Source organism: Ambystoma mexicanum, chromosome 3p, assembly GCF_040938575.1.
Source record: "Ambystoma mexicanum isolate Mex_15411 chromosome 3p, UKY_AmexF1_1, whole genome shotgun sequence".
In the NCBI taxonomy this organism is placed as follows: Eukaryota; Metazoa; Chordata; class Amphibia; order Caudata; family Ambystomatidae; genus Ambystoma; species Ambystoma mexicanum.
The window spans coordinates 1,096,511,317-1,096,536,423 of NC_090925.1; the positions used below are offsets into that span (position 1 = coordinate 1,096,511,317).

The 25,107-nt window shown below is 44.8% G+C and overlaps 1 protein-coding gene across 1 annotated transcript in view; it reads right to left on the reverse strand.

Moving 5' to 3' along the window:
* Positions 1-456: 456 nt before the first annotated feature.
* KCTD16 (potassium channel tetramerization domain containing 16) overlaps positions 457-25,107 on the reverse strand; it is a 759,211-nt gene continuing 734,560 nt past the window's right edge. Inside the window, exon 3 of the mRNA XM_069652454.1 lies at positions 457-23,297. Within this exon, the coding sequence (XP_069508555.1) occupies positions 22,846-23,297 (452 nt within the window). The 3' untranslated portion in view covers positions 457-22,845. The remainder of the gene's footprint in view (positions 23,298-25,107) is intronic.

Sequence of the window (25,107 nt, forward strand, 5' to 3'; positions counted from 1 at the left end):
CTGGTAGCCAATATCTGCTATTAATGCATGTACTTCTAGGTCTGTCTTGATGTCTATATCAGGTGCCCTTTGGCAGTGACACCAGTTCCAGCCTGCAGGACAGGTGCCCACAATCACCACTTTGAAAGCATACCAGTGCCTACAAAGGGAAAACAGACACATGGGTGGGTTGGTGGCTATCACACATAGGGTAAGTAGAGCCAATTGATTGGCTGGCAGGTGTTTCTAGTGTGCATCATATGTTAATGAACAAGAACCTGTCTATTTTCTTTTCAATTCCAAACCAATTTGCCGCCGGCCAATGTCAGGATGGGAAGTTCATAAAAGGGTGCTTTTGTTAATAGCACACTATCATTGCAGGTCTCTGATTTCCTATTGCTCATACCCAACATTTCCACCGCCATCGTGAAATGTGAAATTAAAACAGACTGCAGAGAAGACACCCAGCCTCACATCTGACAAGTAAATGATACCAAATGATTTATTGTGATAAGTGCTGTTACAATGCATACAGAATGAGCGTTCCAAGGTAAGACACAAAAATTGGTACTGATTCTGTAATAATTATATTTCAATAAGAAAGCGACGGCTCCTGGTACCGCACACCCGGTTACGTTCACATGTGCACAGTACGCCATTTCAACAACAGAATATCACACAATACTGATACTTTTGTTTGCCTTCAACTCAACGGTGAACTGCGGCTCTTCAAATGTCTACTATTAAGATTTCTCAGTGTGAACCATAGAATTAAAGATGACATTTTAGTCCTGCAGAGATCTGTGGTCAGAAAGGTTAGTGAAAACACAATGCAATGGACGGCCTAGGATCCACCAATTCCGGGAGTGGTGAAATGTGTTCGCGTATGGCCCATGCTGTACTCTGTATGAGCATCTGAGTGAGGGACACAGGCATGGGTGGAATACAGCAGGCGGAAGGGGTCTTTTCACATCTCACAGTGAGAGAAACCAGAGATGACGAGTTATTCAGTAGAGTCACTGTCGCTAAGGCATACTCGCCATTCAAAGTCTGCAGGGTATTGCCAAATGAATCTCATTGGTGGAGGTCGACAACATGGACGCATGCATTCAAGTGCAACCACATCCAAGGAGGTCACATATATATCACACAGTCTGTTCCCAACACCTCCCTGTATTGGCTCTTTCATTTCCTGTTATGTTTTATTTTTTTATTTTTTTTATTCATACTGTTGCCACAATTACACACAAGTTTCCTGTAAACAATTCGACATTACACATATATACAAGTGAACCACATTGGTAAGCAGAGAGGTAACATTCCATGGGCACCAATAGTTGGACAACAGGTTGCGAAAGGTTGAATCAAGCGTAGAGGGGTTCATGTTTCTGCTCCGGCATAAGCCCACTCTCCTTGTGCATCCTTATGACCTTTAAGTTACAGAACCAAATGCCTTTTTGATTACTGGTGAAAGAAGGATGCGTGGCATGTGGGCACATTCACGGGTATTGTGTACCTGTTAGCAGTGCAGTTTGACACACAGACATGTTTTGTTGGAGGACATGTCTTAATTGAGCTAAATTAAACCTGTTGCTCCCTGGGGGTTCTGCCAACTGGAGCTGGACACCTGACTCCTGATGTGCAAAACTGATCAAAAATACACTTGTTTCTTGACAAATGTTTATTCTTCAAACATTGGTCAAAACTATATGATATGTTAGTTTTCGGTATGGACCTGTACAAAATAAGTATTTGAAACAATCAGGATGGATCTTCCTATAAATGAACACATTGTCAGTCAGTTTCTGTGCTCTGGCAAAATAAGGGACATTGGGCCTCTGATTGCCCACTTCTTTGGTTCCCATCACAGGAATGGTGAAACCCTGACGGGGATTGTGCATTCCTGCATGTAGGGATGTGAAATGGTGCACATTTAGAATACCCATTGTTGTTTCCTCCTTACCATCTGACAGACCCACGATTATGATATTGTTCCTACCCAACTGGCCTTAAGATCTCTTTCTGAAAATATCTGGTACTTGAGTGGGGGCTGGTGGGTGAAGGTATACAATCACACGTTTGCACAGAAAGTGCATGTTTCAGGCATTTTCATTGATGCAAGTTTTCAGATTTCACTTTAAATATGTGAGTTTGGGATGTAAATGATCGTGTGTAAAGCTTCTTTTACGATAATGCCTGTTTTGGGTTTTTGTTTTTCGTTATTTTTACTCAAATAACATTAGAATTGTCAGGCAATAAGCAAGCCTCATGCATTGCTACTATGAAAGGATGCCAGTGGCATAAAAGTAAAGATTCGTGGACACTACGAAATGTATCTTCAAACGTTGGGCATGTTGGAAAAGATGGGTCTCTTTGGGTCCCTGCCCCACTTTTAAAGTGTCACTTTATTTAATCGTGACAAGTCTGCTTGATATGTCTGGGATAAATCATTAAGAGTTACACAGTGATATTTAGCCGGGCCACATCTCCTGCTTGCAACGTGAAGGTGGATGTTCCATCCCAAAACATTTAGGGCCTGATTCATGGAACCTTTAGTGCGGTGAAAAGTGACTTTGCACTTCCAACAAACACCCTGATTTACAGAGCGGTGCAAAGTGTATGTTTGCTGTGCAAAGTGACTCTGCACCACGTTTGCACCAGTGTAAATTCACTTTGCACCGCGCTAAAAGTTCCATGAATCGGGCCCTTAATGTCTCAGTACCTTTGAGTGTTGCATCTCCAGATAAGGGGCTAAATAATTAAGTTGAGGAGTGGAGAGGGATATTGATGAATGCTTCCTGTTTGTGCCATGAATCAATTGTTTCCAAAAATGAGCTATTTTCTGGTACAAGCTATTTGGATGTTTCATTGCCTAAACACCACTATAACTTTACAGTTGCCTAGAAAGACTTTTATCATTGTGTTCCAAAAGAGGACACTGCCACTGCCCCTTCCACTGGCGAACCACCTGACTCACTTCCACAGTCAACCAAGCATAGAGCGTTAGCTCATTAATCTGAATGACTTTGGGTGCCTAGAAGCTTGCTCCGAAATACCAGCTGAGTGGCCAGTTGGGCTCTGTGAGGTGAAAGGGGACTCTGTGCCTAGCTGGGGTCAGCAGCAGTGCCCAACCATGCAGCCATGGCGTGGGTGTGTGTCCCACAGGTACCTTGGGTACCTGTGGGACATGCGCATACTTTCTGAAGAATAGACGCTATACAAAAGCGTAATAAATAAATAAATATACAACTAAATAAATCAATAAATACATTAATAAATAAATATACACATAGGTACCAACAGCAAGATCAAGAATCTCCTACATAGTGCTGCAAAAGGATGTTGGCCTCAGGAGCACCCCTGTGCTTTCCGAAATCTGACAGAGGATTAGAGTTATGACTGGGGAGTGACTGATTACACAGTTTGCACAGGATATAGGGCACGCGCATGATTTCATGTTATCACTAGTAACCAGTAATCACAGCATTCTCTGCCATGACTGTGAAGGTAGACCACACGTGAAGGCCTCTGCTGTACCACCACTTCTAGAGGTGAAGGCATGGGCCTGCTCAGGAGGGCCTACTGTCTCCACTGGCACACTTTGTTGCTTGATTCAGAGCTGGACAGGGGCCTTTATGACCTTATACTGACCTTGAATGGAGCCAGGGTGATCTGCAAGCTACACATCAGGGATCCCATGCAGCATCACACAGTGACTGGGACACGGAGGCAATGTTATTCTATCTCTTGCAAGTTAGATGGAGGATGAAGTCCTACAGTAGGATTTTCTGGGCACTTCAAAGTGATTTCGCCAGCTTTTTGGATGGCGCAAAGGCCGAGCAGATGGTTTGTTCTGCCTCTTCAACGTGCAGACGTGGATCTTCGTCTTAGGGTGGATGCTGGCAAAATCCCCTGCGCTCTTGGCGTGAACCGAAAGGGAATGAACGCATGTTTACTTATCCACTGGATGTCGACCAGAGAAACATGTCAGAGAGAGAGAGAGGGAGAGGGTGAGAGGGAAGCTAGTCATGGATCTGCAGAGCGAGGAAGAGAGGGCAGAGAGAGAGGTGAACAGAGAGCGGGGGTCTGCGTGAGAGGAGAGTGCTCGGTGGGCAGACGCCTCGTAAAATTGAGCATCACAGGCACAGCTGATCTATAAAATCTCCCAGCACATGCAAATAGCGTTCATGCTATAAAGAGCGATGCACAACACGGGTAAAACGAACTGCTCCCCCCACTGGTCCTTCCGCATCCATTACAAAACGTACATAAAAAGGCAGGATGGAGCCGAGACTTAATTAACTGTACAGACAAAGGGTAAATTGCTAACGAAAACGTATTTCCAGGCTCCAGACCGAGAGGTGGACGGTGTAGTATTGGCACCACATTATTATATCGTGGTAGTCTGCATTGTGCCGTTTTCTGGTGTATTGTGTTGTGCCTTAGTCAATGTCATGAATTGTGCTTTCTTGCGATGTGCTCTTTTGCGTTGTGGCTTGGTTTGCTGTGCTGAATTGCAATTACATTGTGCCGTATAATGTTGTGCTTTGAACGTTTCTGAAACGTTATGGTATGCTGTGTTATGGTATATTGTGCCATGGTGTGCTGTGTCATGGTGTGCTGTGTTATGGTATGCTGTGTCCATGGTGTGCTGTGTCATGGAATGATGTGTTATGGCATCATGTATCATGGTGTGCTGTGTAATGGAATGCTGTGTTCTGGTATGTTGTTCCATGGTGTGCTGTTTCATGGTGTGCTGTGTTATGGAATGCTGTGTCATGGATTGCTGTGTTATGGTATGCTGTGTCGTGGTGTGCTGTCTCATGGAATGTTGTGTTATGGTATGTTGCTCCATGGTGTGCTGTTTCATGGTGTGTTGTTTCATGGTGTGCTGTGTTATGGAATGGTGTGTCATGGAATGCTGTGTTATGGTATGCTGTGTCGTGGTGTGCTGTCTCTTGGAATGCTTTGTTATGGAATGCCATGTTATGGAATGTTGTGTTACGGAATTGATAGCATGGAAATGACCAGTGGGTGTGACTGTAGTCTGCATTCTGCACCCTTCAGGAATCAACATATGTCTCCGTGTTCAATGTTCCCCCGCCTGAGGGTTGATTTAGGAATGTGCATGCAAAAGAGGTGCATGTATGTTTAATGCGAGTCATCCGTGCAGCACGCATGTATGTGACAATTTGATAGCTGGGTTCTTGATTAGCCTTCACTCCGCCTAAGAATCGCCTACCGAGGGTAAGAGCATGTCTTCTGGAGTCAGATTCTTGCTTCCTTCCACACTGTAATGCTGATGCCCAGCAGGCCTTCAGACCCTCTCACAATCTCAACACACATACATGATCGAGTGGCCAGTGATCCTGACTAGCTAGTCTTGTGGGCCAACCAACAAGCTGCACAGGGGAGAATGAATGCTCGGGTTCATAAACCACAAAAAGACAATCCACAATGTCACAACGTCTGTGTGTGAAATTAGAAGATCTAAAACAATATTTATTAATAGTCCATTAAAAATTCTCAATGATTTGACGCCACCGAAGAGGACATTCACATGTTTCGTAACATCCGCGGCGCTTTGTTGCCAAAGTATGTTGTTTTTCTAGCCAAGGCTTTGTGCTCAGGGTACTGCCCAGCTTTAGAAACACTGCCACTTATAAAGACCGATTGAGGGAGAGGAATGTGGTATTTTTTGTCCTTTCTCGTCTTAAGTCCCGGCCAGTTATATGCTGATATTTTCTCAGGGACTCTACATGTGTGCAGATTTCACTGCTAGTGTATCTCACGCCAGAGGCTCTGATTGTGTAGTGTATGTGGAGGCATTTAATGTCTGTGAGATATATGCATCAGCATGCAAACTGTAAATGAAATCGATTGTGTGCAGATTATAGGTCATTTTGAACACTTTTCGAAATGTTGCGGGATGATGATTCCAGGCCAACATATCTCCTTTTTTTCGTTTTGACTATTAGGTAGAATTTAAGCATCATCTACCAGCCAAAACTGTAGCACTGAAGTGCTGATAGGAGGGGAGTGGGATATGAGGAGGGACACACAGCTTGTGGGTGTTGGCTGGCTGTTTACCCACCCGTGGTATTCCAACAGCTATGCTAATCTCTTTAGCCCTTCCTACTCACTACCTGACCCTCACACCCAAAACACATCCTCCTGAAATCTCTGTGATCTGGCTCTATAAAGAAGTAACATCAAACTCTGTGCTGCATAGGGCCTGACAGTGTTATTTCAAACAGTCTTCTGAACATTCAAGGCTTCATTGCAGCTATAAATGAGCTACTGGTGTAATACAAATGTCTTAACGGAGTGTGCCTATAGCCACTTGATTTATAAGTGGCATGTGGGCCCGTGGATTGGTTCTTTGCTTTAAAGACCCTGTCGAAAACAAGCATTGGCAAGGCCAGCTGTTTTGGCTTGTGTATCTGGGGTGAACGTGCACTCTACAGGAAGACTTGTTATGTTATATCTGCAACCAAATTGCCTTCAGATGGGTGAAGCAGATGCCTGTCTTTTCCCTGGAAATGCATGGAAGTTTGACCCATGCTCGCAGAGCTGATGCGACCACTGTACCTGCCACGGACCTTTAGAAGGTAATCCGTCACTCTCTTGCATTGTTTTAACTTATTAGCTTTTAATGTTGAGCTGTTCACTGCACTTAATTGCATGGAAATATTGATTGTTCCTGAATATTTACTTGAAAGAAATGAAACTCAACAGAAGCGGGCAGTCCTTGAGGTGGCAGGGTCCTGCAGCCCTGTCAGTATGAGGCTAAGGCCATGCCCTCCCTTCACCAGGGCCGCTTGGAACTCCTCTGCACTGAGGAAGACAGGCATCCCAAAAGATACTGGAATCATGTTCTCCCTCTTAGTCTCAAACGTGAATTACACAATGACAAAAGACAGGCCTTATAAAACTGGTGCCTGAATAGGCTGGGTTGCTTTTGTGTAAAAACAAAAAAAAGTTGTACCACCCTCTGGGGACCTGGTCTCATCTGCCAGGGCTATTTACATTAAAGGAAATCTGCAGTTTGGACGAGGGCTTCCGAATAATTGAGGAGACCCATGGACCCGAGAATATTTCAAGGTTGCACCCATTTTGAGGGTCAGATCCACGAATATTCATGACTACCTTTCCAAGAGCTACCCGGGCCTTGGGAGAGTAGCAGACGACTTACTACCCCTTAACTCTACAAATTAGAATGCATATATAGACGACATGTGGCGAAACATAACCACTTTTTAGGTCGTATTTACATCCTGCAAATGATGGTACTGGTCTGATGCAATTCAGACGATCTATTTGGTCAAAACATTCTGAATTTGGGGCCATCTCATTATCTAAAGTGCTGAAGTCATTATGGGACAAAATCGCTTTCGGTTTCTTTGGCTGCCATCTTCTGCATCACACCTGCAGGTGAAAGGAGCATGAAATGACACTGCATTCCACTGTTCTGTGAAATGGAGCAGAGGCCTTCCTGAAATTCTAGATTGCTTGGGGGTTTTACGAGTGCCTTTATCAAGGGTCGCCAGTGCCGTTACCACCCGTTGCAGGCCGTGGAATGGGTGATTATTGCTATTAGCACCCGGGTTGCCAATCCGGTAACTCGGGGTGCTAAGAACAATGCATTTTCTTTCAGTGAACAGAACGCCTTGCGGTGTCTGGTTCATTGAAAGAAAATACTTTCTTAAGATGGCCGCCATGGATCAGGAAGGCAGGTCTCCATATGGAGTCCCTCTTCCATTTCCATGGTGGCCAGCAGGGAGACGGAGCGGCAGAAAAAACAAAGGTAAGTGGGGTTGGGAGGCACTAGAGGGAATGAGTGAGTCCTAAGGAAGAGATATTACCTGCAATAGAGGATGCTGTTCTATCATGCCCTTCTAATGAGGCACCGGCAAGGCTGCTGCACTAGTTCTAAATGTCCAAGAAGGATAGGGGCAACCCAAAGGACATGTGGTTAAACCCCCTTATCGTGTGGGTAGAGACTCGGCAAGTTAAACATGAGCACACTGTGGAAAGGAGTGCTGTGGGGCCATGCCAGAGGCATTGCCATTCATAAATGCAATGACGACAGCGCAAAAAACAAGCCCGGCACTACTCGTCGAAATCGAGGACAGGACATTGGTTGGAGAGGGTGGGGCATCCATGCATAAGTTGTGTTCTCAATAAAGCTAGTGAGGCAGGAAGTAGCGTACCCGTAGATATTCTGGAGACAAAAACAGAAAGTTCATTTTTTTTTAAAAAAGTCTGAAAACACTATGCAGAAATAGCAAAGGTAAAGCTGGAGACCATGCATGGTGTGTGCATCAAGAGTAAGCTGAGAATCCAAAGGAGTGGACTGGGTAGCAAGTCCTTAACCGCAGCAAAATTGTATAAACCCTCATTTCCTTTGTCGATACGAGGCACTGCCTATTCCTAACCAGACTGATGAAGGGATTACAGACGGGGTTATTTTTAGGTGCCAACAAGAAGGCACGAACGATTCGTTTTCAAGGAAGATTTGTTCCAGAAAATCGTATGCGGCCTCTTTTGTAGAAAAAAAAAAGGTTATTTCTGACAGAAAAATAATGATTCTTCGAGGCCAGTCAGGCTGGTGCTGCGCAGCTCGCTTTGTCCATCTCTTTCCCGCTGTCATTTCTCCCCCTGCGGCCTGCCTTGATTTCTCGAGCGGTGGGCGAAGGGGCGCAGGCAGCGTTCCTGTGATTGCTTCTCGCCAGCGAAGGCGGCGAAACCTGGGGCTCCCTTTGAAGGAGCTTCGCAAGGTGGAAGCGGGGTCTGCGGTCGTGTCTCGCAGCGGCTCCTGGCATCCATTTCCTTGCATTCGAATCAGAGGGAGGGTGGCTGGTGCATGGGATTGAAGACACTATTGTCTACCTCCAGGTTTAGAAACAGAATGGCGCTTCTTTGGCACACGTTATAGAAACGGGTGGCCGGCAGATTGGTGGCATTGAGAGACAGCATCAAGGCCTTTCGATCATTTCAGTTGAAAGTGGTCTCAAACCTAAAGGGGTCCCCCAGCAGTCAAAATCTTATGACACAGCAATATATTTCTTTAATTTGGGGCTTTAAATGCGTGCATTTTAGTGCGCATGTTACAAGCCTCCTCTGGATATAGAGGTTTTTTTTTATCACCTCATTGAGTTTTTACGCTGGTCTCTTTACATCAGTCCCTTGCGGACAAAGAAGGATTAATAGCTTTTCAGTGGGTGTTTTGTGTTTCTGATAGCTACATGCTGGCTGGATGGCTCGTGAACATCTACAGTCTATTATCCCCCAGGATCTATTTCTGTGTCTCCATTATAATGTATGCATTCCATGGTTTCATCTGACTTTTTCTCTGCTCTAAACAAGGGGGGCCCCCACAGATCATGTTGAAATGGACCGACACACACCTTCAGCCTGCCTTGTTAACATATGCCGGAAGAACCACACCCTCACAAACTCACTGGACAGCGAGTTGGCAGGGGATGGAGGGACACACATTGGTCTTCACTAGCTCTGTTCACTAAGTGGCTATTCTGCAATGAGTGGTCCTTTTTCCGGGCTGCTTGGATGGAGTAGGGTTACTGTTCCACTGGGCATGTATATTTAATGTCTGTGTAGGTCAGTGACTGCAATCTTTAGCTCTCCAGATGCTTTGGACAACAACTCCCATAAGCCTTAGACAGCACAGTGAATGGTGAGGGGTCCATGTGAATCGTAGTGTAAACAGCTGGAGAAACAGGTGAGCCCCATGTTGCAGACCCCTAGTGTGGGTGACCAGTTACATTTTTGACTCAAGATCCAGGAGCTTGTATTTAAATGAAGGTTTCCTCATTTGACCACCTTGCGTGATCGATGCAAATCACTATGATGTGCTATCTCGAGTTCCCCCATGAGGTTTTTGGCAATGAGAGACCGGATGGACCACATTGACTGACACAGAACCCAAGGGAAGGACATCCAAACCAAGGAGTGGATGTATTATAGGGTCAACAATTACACCAACCTCTCAACCAAATCAAAATTCCCTCTGCAAAAGAATAGAGAAAGTTATTATTTTTCTGCTATGAAACAGTTTCTTCTTTGCACCCCATGATCACAAAGTTCTTGCGAGTGGCTCTCAACTCCCAGGGTTAATTTTCTGTCAAAATGATGCAGTGATAATATTGATTGTGAGAATATTTGTTACCATACAAGAGTACACTATTGTAGACTTCCAAAATATAGGGTGAACAATATGGGGTTGGGGGTTGGATGGCAGAGCATTGTGGCTGGACCAATGAGGGCTGTGGTTGGGTGAAGATGGAAAATGGAACCTTGCGAGGCCCTGAAGGCTTCCGTCATGGAACAGAAGGTAATGTGCCAGAAACATTTGTGCTAAATTGATATTGAGAGGTGTGAGGACTGGAAGCAGGCAGGGGGACTATGCTTTGCAAGCACAAGTGTCTAATATTCAGAAGGGAAAAAAGTTCAAATTCATTATGTTATGTGCTTAAGTGAAAATGGAGGCAATACATATTGTTGTAGTCTCTGTTATGTGGTTAATATTTGTGTAGGAAGTACTTTTCCAATTTATATGATCACTTATAAGCAAATATTCATGACTACAACTTCTAAATTTCCCATATAAGGAGAAATAACTGCAGACATGAATTAATTGTATTTTTATCAATGAGTTCTAATCAGCGATGGCCTGGAGACATAAGTAGTAAGCACAAGAAAATCTCAAGCTGGAACCCTCTCCCTTCATTCAGAGCAGACCTTCATGTCTAGATGTTGACAATACTTTTTATTTCTGTTTTAGTTTAAACAATATAGCGTGTGTTTATTTTAAGGGAACTGTGGGCCCGGTTCATAGAGAATGCACATGTATCCAGCAAAGTCCCTCGCGCCAAAAATGACTTTGCGTGTCGCTGTGCTCAAAGGATTCTTTGAATTTACAAATGAACACAATGAACTCATTCATATTGTTTAAACAATGGATTTAGATCCGCAGGAGTCCAATACATGATTCCTTCAGAGGTGCCTTGCCTGTGTTCAGAACATTTTAGACATAACATGTATGGGCAATGTTGACCATGAGATGCATTTTGTGACATTCACGATTGTCACTTGTGTCCCGTTGAATGTTTTTGGAAACCGCAAGTAATTCGATGGGGAGGAAATCTATAAATGTTGCTGATCGAACCCGACATTGGAGACTGCGCATCATTTTCCACAAAAGTTTGGTAGCGAGAATATTCTTTGTCTTTCTTATGCGGATGACAAATGGCCTCATTACGAGTTTGGCGGTAGCCGTGCCCTTACTAAGGGCACGGCTACCGCCAAATTCACTATCAGCACTGGCACCCGCAAATGGACCATTACGGGCCCATCATGAGGTCAATGGGTGGGTAATTGCCCATTCGCGGGTGCCGGTATGGCCGGCCTCCCGACCCCCATTCTGCCCCACAGGGCAAAATGGGGGTTGGGAGGATGGTTGCACCAGCACCGTTTATGCCGCGGGTGCTGGTCTGCACACCTGGTCAGACCACGCGTGCAGTCCGGCACAGTCAAGCAGAAATCGTAATGTTGTGGATAGGTAACAACGGCACCGGTAGCACTAACGGCACCATTGTTGCCTTTCCGCAACACTCGTAATGAAGCCCACTGCCATTTTGGATAGGGCGGCAGTGGGATTACAGTGCTTACTAGCTGCCCAACAACAGTATGGTGCCCAAAATGGTCTTCGGATTAATGCAACAAAAACAAAGATTATGAATATTGGCAAATGGGTATATGCTGGTACATTTTATTTGTGGTGCCAGGGAGGATTTTATTTACAACAAGTACAAGAATATAAGTTCCTAGGCCTACTCATTAAGGCATCCCCCTCATTTACGTATCTTTCTGAGGTGGTCCCACTAAAAGCTTGGCAGAAATGGTTAGCCCTAAAAGCATAATAGATCATTGTGGTGGACAATCCATACAGGCTAAGATTAGTTCCTATAAGATTTCAATGATCCCAGATATCCTGTATGCCCTCGATGTCCTCCCAGAGAAGGCAGACAATTGGCTACCCAAATTAGAGGCCAACATTTTACATTCCTTATTTGGCCTCCCAGGGGCAGTTCCAGTGGAGGCCATCAGATTGTCCTGATGTCATTATGGAAAATGGCTGCCAGTAAGTTCTGTGTGAAAATGAATGTTTCCGGGGCAGCCATTAGACTGATATGATATGGCATTTTATAACACGCCTATACAGAGGCGTTTCAAGGCGTGAAACAGATGAGGGTTGTTACTGCTTGTGAGTTTGACGCTTGGCCATGTAAAACTCTGTTCCAGAAGTATCTGCTACAGGGACATAGAGGGTATTGTCAATAGGACATTGTTTTGCCAGTTCCATCAGTTTCGGAGGTGGCTTTGTTTGTGAAAAACCTGGGCGTGAAGTCGATAGCTCATGACTGAATGCTGTCCTTGGCTGGATTGGCTAAAAAGAGAAAATATGTCCTCTGTACTCATCAGGGATTTTTCACTGAAACTTCTCGTAGGTATCTGATCAAATTGCGACACCGGCATAAATACGTTTTATTTTATACCTGTGTGTTGGTATTTTGCCGGTGTTTGAGTATTTAGGTGCCTGGAAGGGCGCATTGCAAGAAGAGCGCCTTTGTCGTCTTTGCAAGACACACGTGGAAATTTCGCGCCTCATAGAAATGGAATTTACTGTGCTCAGACCTTTTTATGAGAAGGTTATTCCAAATGCCAGTCACATCAGTCTGATCCGTTCTGGGCTACAGTATATGGTGCGGAGTCGCTGGTGATAACATTGGCAGCTTATTATATATGGCAGCGGGCTAATGACATGTCAGATGCCGTTCTCCCTTTGAATTTGTGATTGATTACTTAGGTTTTTTGATACTTTATTTTAAAGCAAACAATATTTATTATGTATTTTTTGTGTAAAATGTTGATTTTATTCTTACGAATTGATTTTGAACAGTTGTATGTGTTTAGTGTAAAAGGTTGGTTTCACAACTATAAGCACTTAATAAAGATAAACAAAAATAAAAATGATTAATTGCAACCTCACCTTTCTCAGGGACATTTCTTATTCCTGATACCCTTCCCTATCATCTGTTCTTAGTGGCAGACATTTATAATAAACCAGGGTTATGGGTTAGGGTTCCTTGCCCTTGCTCCCTAGAAGAAACGGATGCTCCCTCTCCTTACCATAGAGACACTAACAGCTGTCCCTGTAAACCTCACAGTGAGGACAACTGTGCTCTGGGGCCCTTGATCATAAGTGAACCAGCCATCATTTTAAAACGAGATTCCTAAAAGCAAATGTCTTGCACTTCTCTGTGTAGGTGTGTTTCAGTCCTGTCAAAAGAGGATTATGATAGTACTGGCAGAAAACACTTATCCTTCTTGTCCACACACATCAGTGACAGGTAGGCATTGATGATCCCTAGGGGAAGTACATTTATTTCCAGCCTTCCATCACTCTGTGAAAAAACACAGATCAACTGTATGGGAAAGCTCTTGGGCAGTCACCTGCCTGAACAACATCTCTGAACCTGCGGTCCAGCTCTCCTCTAATCTTAAAAATGGTGGCACCAGGACAGAACGACATCAGATCCAGGCTGGTTCACTGCACAGTGGAAAATAGTAGAATGCAATGAGCAAAACTGGGATGTCCCAAAATATTTGGACACGCCTTGTAGCTCGCTAAATGAGAACCCTAGGGGAATGCGCCGTCTGTTTGCAATGAACCATTGAGGTACCCAGGTATGGGCAAATTCGACGTCGGAGTAGAATGGCGGTCATACTTTGCACCTAAGCAACAGGTTCTATTAAAAGATCTCGTTGGAGAGAAACGACACCCGGGCTAGTTTAGGATGGAACTGAAAGCACACCCTTGTCTGATGCGCTTCCTGTCCTGGTTCTGCTTACTTCATTCACTGATTCATTCTTGCCGCTAACCACTGGATAGAAAAAGGTTAGCAATCCACTTAATCATTAAATAGGTCAACAGCCTTAATGCTTAATGCCTTTCCAGGCCCAAAATGATATAGACTCGTAGAATTCAGTAGGGTGGTCCCTTGCGTATTACAGAATTAAAGATATTCCCATGTAAGCACTCATAACTTCAGAGGCGTTCGGGAGTGGAATCCTCCCTATTAGGGTATGTGGCCCCTAGTTTTTGAGGAAGGGCTTGGGATAGTTTGAATGGAGCCAACACCCAAAGATGAGGGACTACCGCATACTAAGGATTCACAGCCCGACACCTACCTGGAGATGTTCAGCAGGCTCAGTAGACCCACTTTCCAGCAGATATCAGGGGAACATGAAACCTTTTGCTCCCCTTCAAAAGCCTGATTGATAACGTTGTAGGATGGTCTTTTCATAAAGTACTGGATTGGATAAATAGCAATTTCATCTGAAACCAAAAGACCAGCGGCAAGATGAATCAAGCACACCCTGGCCCTTCCCCTTCAACCCAAAAGTCTCTCCTGGCATTCATCATCGCCCAGCCCTGCTCGGACGGAGCGTGACTGCGCGGAGGCGCTCTCGGATGTAGGCGGGGCCAGGCTTGATCCATCATTCACAGTGAGCGTCGTGTAATGGCAGCAGACCGACTGCAGGGGGTGTGGCAGGAGGGAGAACACTACAGTCACGCCAAGAATACGAAGCCTTCCTATACTGGTAGAGGTTTCTTCACAGTGAAAGGGCAAAACTGTCACAAAATCGCAATCCTAGTATATGCACGTTAGCTTTCATCTTGTTTGAAGTAAATAAGTGCAAAAATAATGGATTAATTAAATAATAATACATTATATTTGTGGATTTGTCTAGTGGTTAAAGCAAAAAATAGGGTGATCAGAAGGCCTGGTTTTGATGGGACTGCCAGAGAATAGGACCCTATGCCCTCCTGTCCCGAGCGTTTGTTTTTTTTCCATTTAAAAACTGGATTATCTTTTTTGTGGAAGGGGGTATGACCACTGGCAGAATCCCAGCTTCGACTACAGGAAGAGTTTACATCTTTAAATCTCATGTGTAAGGCTCTAATGGTGCCACAGAGAATGTTTGCGAAGCCCCTATATAGCAGGGCCTGGAATGGCACTCAGGGCAAAAGCTCCTTTGCTTTCAACTTACTCACATGTACAGCTAAAACTACACCTTTTATAATCACCGGAATGCCTGGACTCCATAGCACACACCTGTTTTGCCACCATTGACAAGTAGTCATGGAAGCCACTATCAAAAAATGTAGTCCTACCTTTTTGTCGTTGGCCTGTCTTGGTTTTCTGTTTTGAATATCCGGTCATCCTAAAAAGGTATCAAAGTGCTTTGCTGTTTTAGGGATTGGGTTGTGAAGAGAAGTGTTGTCTTTTAGCTTCATGAACACTGTGCACAGTGGTTGATTCGTGGATGTACGTCACTTTGGTTTCGGTCCCTAGGATGAGTGGGAGTGACTTCCATAGTATTGGTCTGGAAACTGAGCATTAGCTCTCTCTGATGGGTGAGTGGAACCAGTCCCACCTTATCCATCCCACAGTTCCTAACCATATGCTGATTCAACTGCCCATGCAAGTAAAGCTCCAAGTCTAGCATTGTGAGGTCACTTGCCAGTGCAGGTAACGCTGCAGGGCTAGCATTGTGAGGTCACTTGCCAGGGCCGGAAACGCTGCAAGGCTATCATTGTGAGGTCACTTGCCAGGTCAGGAAACGCTGCAAGGCTATCATTGTGAGGTCACTTGCCAGGGCCGGAAACGCTGCAAGGCTATCATTGTGAGGTCACTTGCCAGTGCAGGTAACGCTGCAGGGCTAGCATTGTAAGTTCACTGCCAGTGCAATTAAAGCTGCATGGCTAGCATTATGAGGGAACTTGCCAGTGCAGGTAAACATGCAAGGCTAGCATTCTGAGGTCACTTGCCAGTGAAAGTAAAGCTGCAAGGCTAGCATTGTGAGTTCACTGCCAGTGCAAGTAATGGTGCAAGGCTAGAATTGTGAAGCCACTTGTCAGTGCAAGTAAAAATGCAAGTGTAGCATTCTGAGGTCACTTGCCAGTGAAAGTAAAAATGAAAGTCTAGCATTCTGAGGTCACTTGCCAGTGAAAGCAAAGCTGCAAGGCTAGCATTGTGAGGTCACTTGCCAGTGCAGGTAACGCTGCAGGGCTGGCATTGTACGTTCACTGCCAGTGCAATTAAATATGCATGGCTAGCATTGTGAGGGCACTTGGCAGTGCAGGTAAAAAATGCAAGGCTAGCATTCTAAGGTCAATTGCCAGTGAAAGTAAAGCTGCAAGGCTAGCATTGTGAGTTCACTGCCAGTGCAAGTAATGGTGCAAGGCTAGAATTGTGAAGCCACTTGTCAGTGCAAGTAAAAATGCAAGTGTAGCATTCTGAGGTCACTTGCCAGTGAAAGTAAAAATGAAAGTCTAGCATTTTGAGGTCACTTGCCCGTGAAAGTAAAGCTGCAAGGCTACCATTGTGAGTTCACTGCCAGTGCAGGTAAAGCTGCAAGGCTAGCATTGTCAGTTCACTGCCAGTGCAAGTAATGGTGCAAGGCCAGCATTGAGAGGCCACTTGCCAGTGCAAGTAAAGCTGCAAGGCTAGCATTGTGAAGTCACTTGCCAGTGCAAGTAAAAATGAAAGGCTAGCATTGTGAGATCACTTGGCAGTGCAGGTAACACTTCAATGCTAGTATTGTGAGTTCACTGCCAGTGTAGGTAAAGGTGCAAGGCTAGCATTGTGGGGTCACTTGCCAATGCATGTAAAGGTGCAAGGCTAGCATTCTGAGATCACTTGCCAGTGCAAGTGACAATGCAAGGTAAGCATTGGAGGTCACACTTGCCAGTGCAAGTACAAATGCAAGGCTAGCATTGTGAGGTCACTTGCCAGTGCACATAAAGCAGCAAGGCTTGCACCATGAGGTCACTTATCAGTGCAAGTAAAGCTGCAAAGCTAGTTGTGTGAGGTCACTTGCCAGTGCAATAAGCTGCAAGGCTAGATTTGTGAGCTCACTGCCAGTGCAAGTAACGTTGCAAGGCTAGCAATGTGAGTTCACTGCCAGTGCAAGTAACGGTGAAAGGCTAGAATTATGAGGCCACTTGCCAGTGCAAGTAAGCATGCCAGGATGGCATTGTGAGGACACTTTCCAGTGCAAGCAAAAATGCAAGGCTAACATTGTGTGATCACTTGCCAATGCAAGCACAGCTGCAAGGCTAGCATTGTGAGTTCACTGCCAGTGCAAGTTTTGGAGCAAGGCTAGCATTGTGAGGCCACTTGTCAGTGCAAGTAAAGGTGCAAGGCTAGCATTGAGAGGCCACTTGTCAGTGCAAGTAAAGGTGCAAGGCTAGCATTGTGAGGTCACTTGCCAGTGCACCTAAAGGTGCAAGGCTTGCATTGTGAGGTCACTTGCCAGTGCAAGTAAAGCTGCAAGGCTAGTATTGTGAGGTCACTTGCCAGTGTAAGTAAGCTGCAAGTTTAGCATTGTGAGTTCACTGCCAGTGCACGTAATGCTGCATGGCTAGCACTTTGAGTTCACTGCCAGTGCAAGTAATGGAGCAATGTTAGCATTGTGAGGCCACTTGCCAGTGCAAGTAAAAATGCAAGGCTAGCATTGTGAGGTCACTTGCTTGTGAAAGTAAAACTCCAAGGCTAGCATTGTGAGTTCACTGCCAGTGCAAGTAAAGCTGCAAGGCTAGCACTGTGAGTTCACTTGCCAGTGCAAGTAAAGCTGAAAGTATAGCATTGTGATTTCACTGCCAGTGCAAGGTATGATGCACGGCTAGCATTGTGAGGCCACTTGTCAATGCAAGTAAAGCTTCAAGGCTAACATTGTGAGTTCACTGCCAGTGCAAGTAAAGCCGCAAGGCTAGCATTGTGAGTTCACTGCCAGGTGCACGTAATGGAGCAAGGCTAGCATTGTGGGGCCACTTGCCAGTGCAAGTAAAGGTGCAAGGCCAGCATTGTGTGGCCACTTGCCAGTGCAAGTAAAGGTGCATGGCTAGCATTGTGAGGTCACTTGCCAGTGCAAGTGAAAATGCAAGGCCAGCATTGTGAGGTCACTTGCTTGTGCAAGTAAAAATGCAAGGCTAGCATGTTAAGGTCACCTGCCAGTGCACATAAAGGTGCAAGGCTTGCATTGTGAGGTCACTTGCCAGTGCAAGTAACGTTGCAAAGCTAGTATTGTGATGCCACTTGCCAGTGCAAGTAAGCTGCAAGGCTAGCATTGTGAGTTCATTGCCAGTGCACGTAATGAGGCAATGATAGAATTGTGAGGCCACTTGCCATTGCAGATAAAAATGCAAGGCTAGCATTGTGAGGTCACTTGCAAGCACAAGTAAAACTGCAAAGCTAGCATTGTGAGGTCACTTGCAAGCGCAAGTAAAACTGCAAGGCTAGCATTGTGAGGCGGCGACTTGCCAGTTCAAGTAAAGCTGCAAGGCCAGCATTGTGAAGTCACTTGCCAGTGCAAGTAAAACTGCAAGGCTAGCATTGTGAGTTAACTGCCAATGCACATAAGGCTAGCATTGTGAGGCCACTTGCCAGTGCATATGTAAAGCTGCAAGGCTAGCATTGTGAGGCGACTTGACAGTGCAAGTAAAGCTGAAAGTCCAGCATTGTGATGTCACTTGCCATTGCAAGTAAAACTGCAAGGCTAGCATTGTGAGTTCACTGCCAGTGCACATATGGCTGGCATTGTGAGGCCACTTGCCAGTGCACGTAAAGCTGCAAGGCTAGCATTGCGAAGTCACTTGCTAGTATAAGTAAAAATGCAAGGCTAGCATTGTGAGGTCACGCTGCAAGGCTAGCATTGTGAGTTCACTGCCAGTGCATGTAAAGGTGCAAGGCTAGCATTGTGAGGCCACTTGCCAGTGCAAGTAAAGGTGCAAGGCTAGCATTGTGAGGTCACTTGCCATTGCATGTAAAAATGCAAGGCTAGGATTGTGAGGGCACTTGAAAGTGCAAGTAAAAATGCAAGGCTAGCATTTTAAGGTGACTTGCCAGTGCATGTAAAGCTGCAAGGCTAGTATCGTGAGGTCACTTGCCAGTGCAAGTAAGCAGCATGGCTAGCATTGTAAGTACACTGCTAGTGCAAGTTACGCTGCAAGGCTAGCATTGTAAGTTCACTGCTAGTGCAAGTTACGCTGCAAGGCTAGCATTGTAAGTTCACTGCCAGTGCAAGTAAAGCTGCAAGGCTAGCATTGTAAGTTCACTGCTAGTGCAAGTTACGCTGCAAGGCTAGCATTGTAAGTTCACTGCCAGTGCAAGTAAAGCTGCAAGGCTAGCATTGTCATTTCACTGCTAGTGCAAGTTACGCTGCAAGGCTAGCATTGTAAGTTCACTGCCATTAGAAGTAAATCTGCAAGGCTAGCATTGTAAGTTCACTGCTAGTGCAAGTTACGCTGCAAGGCTAGCATTGTAAGTTCACTGCCAGTGCAAGTAAAGCTGCAAGGCTAGCATTGTCATTTCACTGCTAGTGCAAGTTACGCTGCAAGGCTAGCATTGTAAGTTCACTGCCAGTGCAAGTAAAACTGCAAGGCTAGCATTGTCATTTCACTGCTAGTGCAAGTTACGCTGCAAGGCTAGCATTGTAAGTTCACTGCCAGTGCAAGTAAATCTGCAAGGCTAGCATTGTCATTTCACTGCTAGTGCAAGCTACGCTGCAAGGCTAGCATTGTAAGTTCACTGCCAGTGCAAGTAAAGCTGCAAGGCTAGCATTGTCATTTCACTGCTAGTGCAAGTTACGCTGCAAGGCTAGCATTGTAAGTTCACTGCAGTGCAAGTAAAGCTGCAAGGCTAGCATTGTCATTTCACTGCTAGTGCAAGTTACGCTGCAAGGCTAGCATTGTAAGTTCACAGCCAGTGCAAGTAAAGCTGCAAGGCTAGCATTGTCATTTCTCTTGGTCCTTGCTGTAGTATTTGCGCTCAAGGAGAGTCGACACCATTGTTTATGGTTTTTCTCTTCATGTCCACAGGGATTTTAAAAGAGTGTTTTAATTTATTATAGTATTTTTTATAATGCTGCTGTTTGGTTTCTAAGCGCAGATCCGGGATTCAAGCCTCTGTTGCTCAGCGTCGTTTTGCTCCCAAGTCCCGCACATTGCCCCTGTGCTAGCCCACGTACCGGGATGAGTTTCCTGTTGATTGTCCTGTCCATTTATACTATTCAGCCATAGCATAAACCACGTCTCCAGGATATCCCTAATGTTAAAATATAAATGTCCGCGTCCAGTCGAGTGAATGGCCCTGTTCATAAGCACTACCACCAACTATGACAGCTCTGAGCACACTCTACCCTGCATGCAATAATTAACTCATGTATTGACCCATGGAACTACTGCCTCACCCAGTCAATCAACCCTTTCAATTTAAAGAGTAGCAGACAGTTGGGTTCCTCTAACAGTCAGACTGGGAGTGGCTTATGGCCTGGCCTTAACTTCCGCTCCACTGCTCCTACTCCGGCTCACTGTTTGCGATTCACTTTTTTGTGACCAAGATCGAAAATGCACTGCTGTGTTTTGAAGAGCGTTAGAAGAAACGTTTGGAGACACCTGGCCCACATAGTGCTAACTAACAGATGCATGACTGATACCAACCTCCCCTGCCCCCACCCGCTACCCCCATTGGATAAGGTCACTGAAGAATCAATGATGGTGTAATGGCAAAACACTACTGCAACAGGGACTGCAAATGCCAGGGTAGACCGAATCATTAACGGACCCAGACAGACCAGATGGCTAACAGTAAGTGCAAAGCGGTCCCCGAAGGCCTGCCTCATGAGTGACACCGTCACCCAGGCCCATCCTGATGGCTAACATCACGTTGCATTCTCTGACTGACAGTTTGTGTGTTTAAATGAGGAACCATAGGACTGTAAGAGGTAGGATGCAGCGTTCTGATGGATATAAGGCCAGCATTCTCAGGCGTGGGCTGCATGTCATCAATGTAATTCCAACGGACTCAAAGGCCACCATGCTGTGTTGCTGGGAAAATCCTGTAATTTCCCTGACCCTCAGCTCTGACATTCATCGCAACGTGGAGCTTCAAAACAGGCTAACCCACAAATAATAAAATATATGGACCTTTACAGCTGCTGTGAGCCAGAAGTTTCACTTATGTGAGACAGCCTGAAGATCCAGAAATATGCACACGAGGGGAATCTACGCAACCTTCCATGGTTCACAGGCACTACAACAAATGCAAAGAACGCAGAAGGAGAAAGAGGCGGCAAAGAAGAGAGAGATGGCATAGTTGGAAGAGTGTGTGTGTGAGAGAGAGCGAGAGAGGCAACAGAAAGCAGGAAATGGTTATGTTCTGAAAGAAGAGCAGGCAAGAAGTGCCCTTTGAAGAAGGCAAATCCCAGCGCTGACACTTTTAAACATGAACAGTTTCTCATTCAATAACAGTAGAACCTTGCCTTACATATGCATTGTAATGGGTGGAAGGATCAGTGCAGGGAAGTAGCAAAGAGTGGGAAGGACATTTACGTGGGTTTAGGGAGAGAGAGGGCCTGATTTACAAAAAATGTTTTCAATTGGACTCTCCCATGTTAAAACAGTTTTGTAAACCAGGCCCAGAATGTGCAAAGACTGCAAGTAGGGTGTCCTGATTACTAGACAAGGATGTGCAGTAGAAATCCTACAGGCAAGCCAAGCTATGAGATGATCAAGTAGGGCGTGTGGGCCAGAAGGTATATCTCTGGGGATGATGAAACTAGGCATGTGCAGAAACTGGACCACAAACAGGCTAGAGAGTAGGACTCTGAGGTCCACAAAATGGCTGCTCTCTCTGATGGACCCTTTAAAGTGTGCAAACAACAGCTATGCTCAAGCTACAAAAAGTTCTAAATCTGTTCTGTACGGTGGAGTTGGTCCTACAACAGCAGCTACACCAAACTCGCACTTCCAACACAGGCAAAACTTGTTTTGAGGGAAATTTGGCGATTGCCATATGTACACTTAAACCCTTTGACCCAGAAGCATGGGGTTGAAATTAATTATTAAGTGAACACAGGAACAAAGTGCAGTACAATTCTCATTTCTTGGGCAATTTGAAGGGACCCTCTCTAGTAAAGAGAGGCCGGTGGAAAACCTCAAACCAAAAACAGCAAATTAAAGTTATCACAGAAAAAAGTCTACCCCTGTTTAGGAGTGATTAAACTCTTAAGTCAACAATTCAATTGAGGGTGTGACTCTGCATTTCAAGGGCATCTGTTCTAGGCATGACACAAGTTCATGTTTTTCTGATGGGCTGTGTCACCTCAACTATTTGTTTATTTCTGTAAGGCGCCCCATGGAAACTATGGGCTGTATTTGATGAGCAAAGCAATGGGCAGCCATTTGCTTTACTGGTAACTCGACGCCAACACCTCACGACCCGAGACAGAGGGAGAAAGTGAATCCACCACAGTTCAGCTGAGCTCACAGAGCCTCCGTTCTTGCAGAAAGTGCAACATTCACTGGAGCAGTCATGGCCGCGTATGTGCAATGTCTTGGCGCTTTTTACCAGCGGGCTCATCCTTTTGCTGCTGCCAGGAATACGCCATGCACAGCCACACTCTAGACATGGCCTTTGTGCACCCTAGCTTTGTCCCCCGACCTGGCACCATCATGGGTCCACATTTTCCTGGTTCTCTGTTTTTTTGTGTGCTCTCAGTGTTGATAATGTAATCCATTGAACCTTGCAAGAAAACTTACATTGTGCTTCCATCACTGCAAAAAAGAAAAGTGTGCTACCCTGTTTTAGGAAATTTAGGGTGAGATAAGAAAATTAAGTGAAACTATGAATGGGTTTATGTAACCTACCAATGAATAGTTACTTGCTATATACTGTAGAATTACACTTCAGCAATGACACCACTTTCCTGCCCCTTCTATAGTTTGTATTTTTGCAACAGGTCCGACTGCCAGGGAAATTTTCTTTCTGGGAATCTCTCGGGTATTTTGATCTTCATAAAATCCTGGATGCATTTCTCTAGCTCTTCCTCAATGGAGAGCTTCTCCTTCAGGACTTTTTTTTTGCAGGCGTTGGACTCCCGGGAGCCCGATGTCAGAGTTCTTAGTAAATCGCTCTTCCGTCGGATTTCTGATTGTTGAACTAGTTGTATGGGGCCTTTTTTAGCAGGCCGGTCTAGAGTCTGTATGTTTGACTGCCGGGTGACCGGTCCGCAGATGACCGTCTCCTGGGGAGAACTGGCTTCAGATTGGCTGTCACAGCTGGATGTGGAGAGCTCGTTGCAAGAGGTACCGCTCTCTCCCTCTTTGTCCCCCTTGCCGTTCTTGCAGCAGCAGTCGCAGTGGGTTGATGGCCACCTGGTCGAGCCACCTAAAAGAAATAAAAAAATACAATGAGGTCTGTACTCTCTGCATCGTGTTCAATGTACATTCAACATTAGTATCAATTTGATAAAAGTACATTGGGTGCTTTGAAACAGTGTTTTACCTGCTGTATAAGTGCCTAACAAGCAAACAATACAATAAATAGGCATGGGCAGAATTATTTCAAACTTGTGTTGAACATCTAATTTGCATACAGAAAGTTGAGTCCCAAAGGAACCCATCAGTCATTTTCATAATTATTTATATGCCCACATGGACATATTCTAACGAGAGTATGAGTGCATAAACAGGTGACACATTTGCATGCATCGCAAACACACAAGGAAGGCATTGAGACATACAAAGTTAAAAAACACAAAGGAAATACATACACCAATATATAAAAACTACATATGTTAAGGTGGTGCTAGACACACTGATGCACCCCGGTCGAGCTTTTTGAACCGACAAATTAGATAAAATGTACATGTTAAGAGGAACTCACTCACAATGTGCACAGTTAGAAGTGTATGGCACTGGTTCTGGGAGGTCAACATGTAATATGAAGTAAGTCTAATGTGATGATTAATTGCTCAATACTCTTATGTATTTTTTGTTTTATGTCTGCTTGCCCCTGATTTGGAACAAACCCCTGGTACATGAGCAGGTCGGTATTCAATAGTTATTTATGGTTGTTCTTTTAATATTGTTTGTTTCTCTGATGACAAATTACATGTGACTAATGTTAGATATATTGATGTGATGAAATTAATTTAATTTAATAAAATAGTGATATATATAAGAGTGATTTGCCAGCCCTGATGAAGACCTATGTATTGTGAAGTTGAAACACGTGTTGGCATGAATATGAAAATCAACAGAAGGGAATAAAATATGAAATCAAGAATATAGGACAATTGAGAAAGTGTTTGATTAATACCAATAAGTGGTTACCTAGTAATTTGTAGAGCACGTTAACCAATGTTTATACTTTTTTTTTTCTCTAGCAGAGAAACTGATGGGTTATGTGCAGTGGACAGACCATTAATCTTTTGCATGTATTTTGGATTGTAGCTCTGAATAATTTATCAAGAAAAGTGTCCATCTTCTCTAAGGAATCAGAGTTGGTTGGAAACCTCACATCTACATGTGCTACGGGCTACACACTTCTTCGGGACCTGCGATCAGAATGATACACGTGCCCACTAGACGCTCAGTCTGCACGAGTCTCAGCCACTTTCCACATTCTTTCATTTAGCTTTATTGCATGACACATTTTTAATACTTAATTTAATTTTTATACCAGTACTATTTTTTTAAAAAATTGAAAGCCATTACTAACCCTGTATTACCATTATCATTTTTCAAAACTAAACAGGTGCTAATGGCGATCGACACCACATGGTCGAGAGTTCTCTAGATTCTCTGCTCCTCTCAGATTTAAGTACCTTCCAGTATCTCAGCACCTCTCAGGCTCACGTGTTCTCTGGCTTCAAGAACCTCTCAGGTTCCAGTGTTCTCTGGCTACTCAGGACCTCTGAGGTGTTCTCTGGATTCTCAGCACATCAAAGGACTAAGTGCTCCCCAGCTTCTCAGCACCTCTCAGGTTCAGCTTTCCTCTGGTTTATCAGCTTCTCTCAGATATACGTGTTCTCCAGGCAGGGACGTCATTTTGCCAAAATGCCAGGGGTTGTGAAAGTGACATCACACGACCATTGACCTCTAATGACATTACAGGAAGTGATGTAATTTGACCCTGACCCAAGTGCCATCACAGAAAGTGATGGCACACAACCTTTCACCCCTTGACAAAGCAG